This window comes from Haemaphysalis longicornis, unplaced genomic scaffold (genome assembly GCF_048455015.1).
Source record: "Haemaphysalis longicornis isolate Haplotype H1 unplaced genomic scaffold, Haemaphysalis longicornis Haplotype H1 scaffold_3, whole genome shotgun sequence".
NCBI lineage: Eukaryota > Metazoa > Arthropoda > Arachnida > Ixodida > Ixodidae > Haemaphysalis > Haemaphysalis longicornis.
The window spans coordinates 77,723,615-77,731,419 of record NW_027526335.1 but is presented as its reverse complement, the minus strand read 5'-3'; the positions used below and the strand labels follow the sequence as shown (position 1 = coordinate 77,731,419).

The window sequence follows — 7,805 nt, the reverse complement described above, 5'->3', positions numbered from 1 at the left end:
CGTATACTATAAAAATGTAACTGTTGTGACCATACCAGCAATATTAACTTAAGGTAGAGGTTATGTTTAACATGGGCGACATAGATTCACCGTGTGATTATAGGCCTGTCACTTTAGGCAATACCCTCTGCAGGAACAGAAAAAGTAATTGATACGAATCTCCTAACAGCAACACCTGCCGTTTGATTTGGTTTTATCCATTCATGCATTGATACAATGCATTGAAACACACAATTGAATTTGCGGTGGGCAATTGGGTTTCGTTTAATCCAATGTAATACAGTATACAATGTTTCGGAAATTGAAAATTTCTTAGGGAATCGAGTTTACGCGTGCTTTCTATAGCTTTAATCATAACAGCTTCACGACGAAATTCGAAAAATTGGCTTTCGTACTGCCCTCCGCTCATTGTTTGCCTCATATCTTGCTCGTCACACGCAATACAATATCAACAATATTCAGTGACAGATGATAGCCGGCGTCCCTCAAGGTAGCATTCTAGCCGTCGGCTGTTTTTTTTTAGGGCCCTCGCCTCCTTCTTCTCAGCAACACCTTACCCCAAAATTTCTGTTTTCGTACCTCGGCGACACTGGCTTAATTCAAAAACTTTAAATCTCTTCACTGTGAGACTTCTGCACTTGCCTTTTTTACCTCATTTTGTTGGTCCCTCTCTCAACTTGCATCTCTTTTCTGCCCTCCTCTCTCTTGGGCCTTTCTTCCTTTCCCCCCTGCCCTAATAGAGTAGCATGAAGGCGATTTTGTACGCCGGCTAAACATTGTTTTCTAATAAAGAGCTTCTCTCTCTCTCTCTCTCTCTCTCTCTCTCTCTCTCTCTCTCTCTCTCTCTCTCTCTCTCTCTCTCTCTCTCTCTCTCTCTCTCTCTCTCTCTCTCTCCGGATAACAGCCAGCATTCCCTAGCGGGGCTAAATACTCCCCAGAGAGAGAGAGAGAGAGAGAGAGAGAGAGAGAGAGAGAGAGAGAGAGAGAGAGAGAGAGAGAGAGAGAGAGAGAGAGAGAGAGAGAGGGGAGACTTTATTAGCCGGACACGCCCCCTTCTCCGGGGCTCCAGGTATGTAGGTGAGGGCCGACTCTGGCGTTACCTGGCTTGACCACTTCAGCCTATGCAAAGCAGTAGAAAAGCTTTTAGCAGTCTCCCTGATTGCGGGAGATTTCAACGGTTCCCGAAAGCCGCCGTTAGATCTGAAAGAAAGAGAACTGAGCAGACGAAACATCCTCCCGCGAACACGAAACCACTCGCAGGAGCAGCCTGCGGGTAAACAATGTTGAAAGACCCGGCTGGAACGATCACCGCTGTCGCTTTTTTTCCCGTTTCCGCTCGTGGGCGGTCGCGCCGCGGAGTAGCCTGCCGTGAAGCGGCTTTAACTACCGCGATTGCTAAAAGCCACGTTTTCAAGGTCGTCTCTCCACCGATACCTTGGCTGTCTTGAGGTCTACAGCAACACGCGGGTTAAGTGAAGAGCGCCCTTCGAATGCTGCACCAGGTGGTTTGACATGACTCGGGCAATTGCGCTGTAATTTGATGGTAATTTAGCCCTGCTCGGTATTACAAACAATATTTGTAAAAAACTCGGGTCTCTATGTGGACTGGCTCGACCTGGAATTCACTTAGCCTCCGCACTGATATTAAAAGAGCAAGAAACGTTCTACTGACGTTCTTCTTCTAACTAGATTTTTTGTAAAATTTTGCTGTTTTATCAACCAGTGCTCATGAAGACTGCGGTTGCAGGTGACCAATTGCCGGCAATGTCATGCTAGGCCAAGTTCTCCTCATCGATAAACTTTGGGCACTGCCAGGCCCGTTTGGTTTATACTTGGCGGCATTATAGCCAGCGCCGACAGCACGCGCTTTTATATGCCGCAGATAGTAAGTATAGCGAGGATACACGAGCTATTCACTTTCCTTATTGTCTTTTCTTTTGTGCATTTTATTATAAAAAGAAAGTAGCCATGTCCGTTTCCGTAAACGTGCCGGTGCCAACAGATTCTCTTCGGTAACCTTGCGGCGCTTGTTTGCGTATAAAAGGCTGCAAAAAGCTACTTTGCACGCTTCAGTAGCCGGACAGAAGTGTTTTTTTTTTGTTTGCTTTCCTTAGTCGACTGAGAATTTTGATACCAGGCTGCGTAGGCCGCAGTGCTGATAAAGGCGAAGCGCAAAAAGTTAGAGTCCGTCATACGAGGTATCGGTGCAGGTTGGAAAAAAAAAAAAAAAAAACACCAGGTAATCTAGTTTAGCCCGTAGGCTTTATCTACGCGTGCCTCATGGCCAAGGTGTAGGTTAGGGGGCGTTGAATGTTCCGTTTTGAAGTGTTTTTCTTTCGATTCAAGCGGAGGGTTTATTCAAGCGAACTTTGAGGGTGCACCTAGATAAAGCGGGGCGCAATTTCAGTGCGTGACCTTATCCACCACAAACCAAGTCGAGACTTGATAAAGACGAGGTCTTTCACTGTGAGAGGATGCGAACCCGACATGGGAAGAAAATCGACTGTCGAGAGTGTGAATACACCGCCGCTACTGCATGCCAATACCTGAGCTGAAGTATGCATGCATTTCGCAAGGAACGCGGCTTAGTCATCCGAACGACCCGAGTGATTTCCTTTAGATCGTCCGTGTCAGTTCACACCCTGTTCGCGCGTATGTCCAACCGTACTTGCCAGAATGTTATCGGCACGCAAACACTCCAAATGTGGAAAGAGCCACGCGTTCGCTCCGTGGAGGCCTGCGCAAAGCTGCGGTCTCGAAGAACCGGTTTCCCCGCCGTCGGCTCCCCTCCCAAGACAGGTATTCTCGCAAACGGTAAAAGTGCTCCGCTTGCAAGGTTACAGTGTTTGCGCGTCGTCTACGGGAGACCCCCTCTCCATCTCTGGCGGAATTTGCGACTCCCATCGACGCAGCGGCGACAAAAGGGGCCACAACTTTACGACGCCGGGCGTACAACGATGTTTGCGTGCAGCTAGAGATGGCCGGCCAACGAAGGCACGTTCCGCGCCCGCCGCAGGTATACTATATCCTCGAACAATAATATCTCCGCCGAACGAAGTCTCACGACAAAGGCGTGGGTCGCGGCGTGAACCGAACTCTCGCGCGTCGGAGCCACGTGCTAGCAGGCCGCAGCTGTGCGCCTCTCGGCAGCACAGCAGACTTGTTATCGCCGCGGACCCGCCCACCTCTCACTGACTTATAGTAGCTGCAACAGCCACGGACTGCCTGCTCGCGCGCCACGGTGCGGCTCGCGGGAGAGTCGCCGGCCAGCGGGATCTGACGCGGTGCTACATCGCCGCTCGTAGTCGCCGCGACAAGAGCGTGCGCTTCGAAGAAGTGTCGGTGCTGTGGTGCGCGTCGCGGAGATGTCTCTCCGATGGCGGAAGGCGGCCACGCGCTCTTCGCCGCGTCGTGGTTCCAGCGACAGCGACCGGCCATGGGACCCCGAGCAGTGCGTCAAGTTGCTCGCGGGCAACACGGACCTCACGCGACTGACCATCGTCAAGCGCGAGCTGGCGCACGCATCATCGTCCTGGATGAACCGCTTCCTGGAGCTGGACGGGCTGGAGGCGCTGTTCCGCGCGCTGGACACGTACAGCGCGCAGACGTCCTTCCAGGACGCCGTGCTGCAACTGCACTGCGTCGAGTGCCTGCGCGCCCTGATGAACGGACGCACCGGACTGGACCACATCGTGGGGCAGCCGCGGTACACGCGAAAGCTGGCTGAAGGTGAGTCGTACGCCGCTGTGGACGATACGCTTGTGTTCTAAAAATGTGGGTTGCCTTGCCACGCTCGCACTTGACACCTTCTAGTACTTGCCTAACTGGTTGCGCCCTGTGATAGGAACGCTGCCAGCAAAAGTGAAACCAAGGGATATGCTCTGTTTCCACGTTACAGTGCAACAAGCAGGCTGGCGAACGCTGTTGCAACCTTGACATCGTAACAACAGGTAGCTCCTTTATATTGTGAAGCATACGAGGACACCAGTATTGATTAGAAACCAGCGCAGGAGCTCGTAAACTATAGTCTTGTCATCCTCTGCTCTTCGCTGCCGCTCTGGCAGCCGGCATATCTGCATGCGAGGTAAGCAGACTAATTCATAAACTGGGCCATGGCTCCCGTTACGTCACCTAAAGCAACTCCAGTGACTGATTTTACAAGTGTCGTCAACATCAGGGGAAAAAAATGTGGGACAGATGCGGATCTCTGTAGAGCGCACGCAGTCCGCTTGTCTGTCAAATTAGCGCGTCCTTGTACGTGACAGCCGCTCAGAGTCCGAACTCTGTCCGTGTATCATCTATCAATCGCACTGTAAAATGCACGACATAGCATCGCACATGTCAGTGTAATGTGAAGCCGCTGCACGAGCCGTGTTCGGCAACCGAGGTCAGTTCCACACGCGGCTGCCAGGGCAAGGCCGCGGCGCAGCATCAATCGAGCTCGAGGGCTGCGCCTGCATGCCCTGCATGGGTTGACAGCTCGGCGGGCGCATTTTCCCTCGCTCTGCTCAGGCGGGCGATTTACGGCGAGCCGCAGCTGGTGGCTGCAGGCAGGCCGAGGGTCTCTCCTTCGGAGACGCGGCGTTTACAACTCCGAGGCTGCAGCCATGCAGCTGCGGCAGATGGCGGAGGAGCTGCTGCTTGTGCGCCTTCGACGGCCACCGCCGCTTCTGCCCCTGCGTCCGCGCGCGTTGCGGATTAAGACACTTTGAGCCACGGGGGCACGTGCCTCTCGTGTCAACGGACACGATGTCGGCAAAGGAGCTGCGCAACGCTGCAGCGCAAGAGTTCGCCTCTAGCAAACGTGGCTATGTTCTCTCGATGGTGTTGCTCGACGTTGGTGCGTACGCGGGTGTAATGAAAGCATTACGTAACAAACTCGGTACGAGTAAATTATCGGTTGTCTCGGCGTATCAACTTCAGAGCCGAGCTTCAGGGCTGCTTCAACCACACAGAAGCGTAACTATAAAAAATTTGCGAGATACGGGAAGTATTATTTTTCGCGTGCGTTTGGCCGAGTAAACAGACTGAAGCAGTAAGGCCGAAAGGGAACAAGTGGGGGGGAGTCTGTCTTCATAAATCTGTCGTCACTCAACCGGAAGAATGCTAATAGCATCACATCGACAGTCATCGGAGAAAACGAGCGAGATGGAGAGAGCGTATACCCCCTTTTTTTTCAGCAAGTGGTGGGAGTTGAGCCGTTACTCGGTAGGGCGGGGTGGCCTCAGTGCAGATTTATTCTCTGTCTTTGGCTGCGGTTCTGGCCCGGGTGACCAGAGACAGAGATCTGATCAGCGTGGTGGGAGCTGGTCAGTAGGCCCTTTTGGGCATGAGGTCGAGTGATGTGGTGTGTTGGCAAGCGCTGCCACATGCATATTCACGAGATAGGGGATATTAGGAGAGGGCCAGAAGTGACTGTTGAAGGGGTGTGGGGTAGGAGAGATGTAGTGGAGGCTGAGTGCGTTGTTGTACGGGTTTGTAAGCGACGCCAGATGAATGCTTCCTCCTCGGTTAGTCAAAGTTGGGGTTGAGGCAGGGTAGCCGAAGGGGTGGAGGACGTCTTGGTAGCATGGTCGAACAGCAGGAGGTGGGAGATGCTGACCGGGCCGTGGGTTCTGGCTCTGAGTGGAGCGCCTATTTCTTTATTTTTTTTATTTCGCTCGCTAACACAGGCTACGCCCTCATTTCTACAGCTATGCAGTGGCTCGTCATGTGCGTGCAAACCGAACACGCATTTGTAACACGCATAACCGTAACCTGATAACCTGAAACGCCATCCGCTCGGTGCCTGTGTCTGCGCGCGCGCTTATGTGCGCATGCAAGGGAAGAGCTGGCGGGGGAGGAAAGAATGCCACGTATATGTATGTGCCGGTGATATTTCCACATCGGCTTTGAACTTTTCAAGCCACTTTAAAGTCGCTTGTGACAGCTAATGTTGAGTGATCGGAGAGTGTATAAACGATTCCGTAACCTCCCGCGTTACAGCTCGGTTTATTGCGGAGCTGTAGCTCCGTCACGTGACAAACTTACGTTATTTTTCGTTGATAATTAGGTAGTGTGGCATTTTCTTCGGGGGAAAGGAAGGGGGCACTAATGCAACAATCGTTGCCAGTATCGTCCTTGCAATGAAGCAGCACGGCGGATCTGAAGGGGGGAGGGGGCGGTTGCTGCCCGTTTCCGACCAAATCATAACAAATACCCCGCCCCCCCCCCTTAATTAATTTACCCTGATCTGTCTCTTATAATGCATCGCCATTCGGAAGCACTCCTCACGTGCTCGCAGAAAGCGCGCATCGGGGTAGCAGATCTGGATAGAAAGAGGGTCACCTGTCCAGCTAATTTTTTTGTGTGCGTCTGCACATCACCCTACACTATTCTTCACAAAAGAAGGGAAGAAAATGTCACGTACGTCGTTATGCAGTGAATTAACTCGAGCATAACAGGCGAACTGTTGCTTTAGTTCGTATTCACACGTTTCACGTGACTAGAAAGGATGCTTTGCTGAAACGAGAGCCAGCGTCGGAAACCTAATAGCTTTCTTTGATTAAGATTGGGAAAGGGAAGTCCAAACCGCATATGTCGACGATATTTATGCATACACGTTAAAGCACCCCAGAGACCCAAAATAATTCATAATCCGTATACCTTCCTATACGGCACGCCGTAGTGACAATGTCAAGCTTTGGGGCGTGGAATCAAAATTTGAATTGCTTTCAGACAGGGGGAGTGCGTGCTACGGAAGGAGGGGAGAGGGGGGGGGGGGGGGCGTGAGAGAGAGAGAGAGAGATAATGTGGAATACAAATGCCATGCTGCGGTTTGTCAGGTCCGCGCCCTGAGCTTACGTCAAACGTGGATGTCGTATTTTCAACCAATCGAAAAAGAGTAGCGTCGGCACTTTATTTACCCTTAACAGCAGTGGGTGTATTTCTCCCTTTCGCGCTTATTTTCGCGCCCATTCCTCGTCATGTTCAACTCATTCATGTCCGATGCATCTTACAGGCGCGTTATGTAAACATGTCGTGCCATCGCAAATTTATGTTGCAGCCGTTTGACAGCGCAATGAAAAATCTTGGCGCACTTTTTCGCGCATGCTTGAAATACATCGCTATACAGTTTTGACGGTGATTGCCGGCGAAATTTTACGGAGAAGGAAAGACTTTCAACACCGGCGGTTGCATACTTTGCGTTTAAAAAAGTCGAGCGTCACCGCTTTCAGCCTATATCGACAGACCAACTGACGCTTTGTTGAAGCCTGTTTACGAGAGCAGTCGGTGAAACTGTTTGCCCTATTTCACGGAGATGGCATCCGATATTTGCGAGCTATGTAAGATAGTGTGACTTTTACGCAGGATCAAGTTGTCAGTGTGTGATGTATACGTCACCACCAACTGTTTATATTACGTCACGTCGTCTCAGCCAACCACGAAGCCAATCACAACTCATAGTGTTGTTAAACAGCAGAAAACAGGCCTGAGTTGTCATGTTCGTTGCGTTTCGCCTAGTTTTTAAAAGCCGGCCTAGATTTATGCAGCTTCAGTAGCGAGGGAAAAAAGGCAAACTTTAGAACTGTGGCCAGTAAACGTCACGAAACCTCAAAATGCACGAAAGCACACACAGCCACTTTGTCTGCTGGAAGCGCGCGACAAGAATGACAGCCAATCAAAGCTTCCGGCGAATTCATGAATTCACGGATAATTCACGAAGTCGAGAATAGGGCCCCTGGTATCATGTTATAATGGATCCCATTTATTCACGCGCGCATCTTAATGCGACCGATAGCTATAGGAGGACCGCTACCTTGCGA

General features: G+C 51.2%; 1 protein-coding gene across 4 annotated transcripts in view; it reads left to right on the top strand.

Annotated features, from left to right (window-relative positions):
* The first annotated feature begins 2,743 nt into the window (after nt 1-2,743).
* The window catches only part of LOC144174682 (inverted formin-2-like), a 95,193-nt gene continuing 90,131 nt past the window's right edge, over nt 2,744-7,805 (top strand). The window contains exon 1 of one of the 4 annotated variants that reach the window (XM_077703484.1): nt 2,744-3,729. In XM_077703484.1, coding sequence (XP_077559610.1) covers nt 3,366-3,729 — 364 coding nt within the window. In that variant the 5' untranslated portion in view covers nt 2,744-3,365. The remainder of the gene's footprint in view (nt 3,730-7,805) is intronic. The other 3 variants (XM_077703485.1, XM_077703486.1, XM_077703482.1) reach the window with 3 other exon arrangements.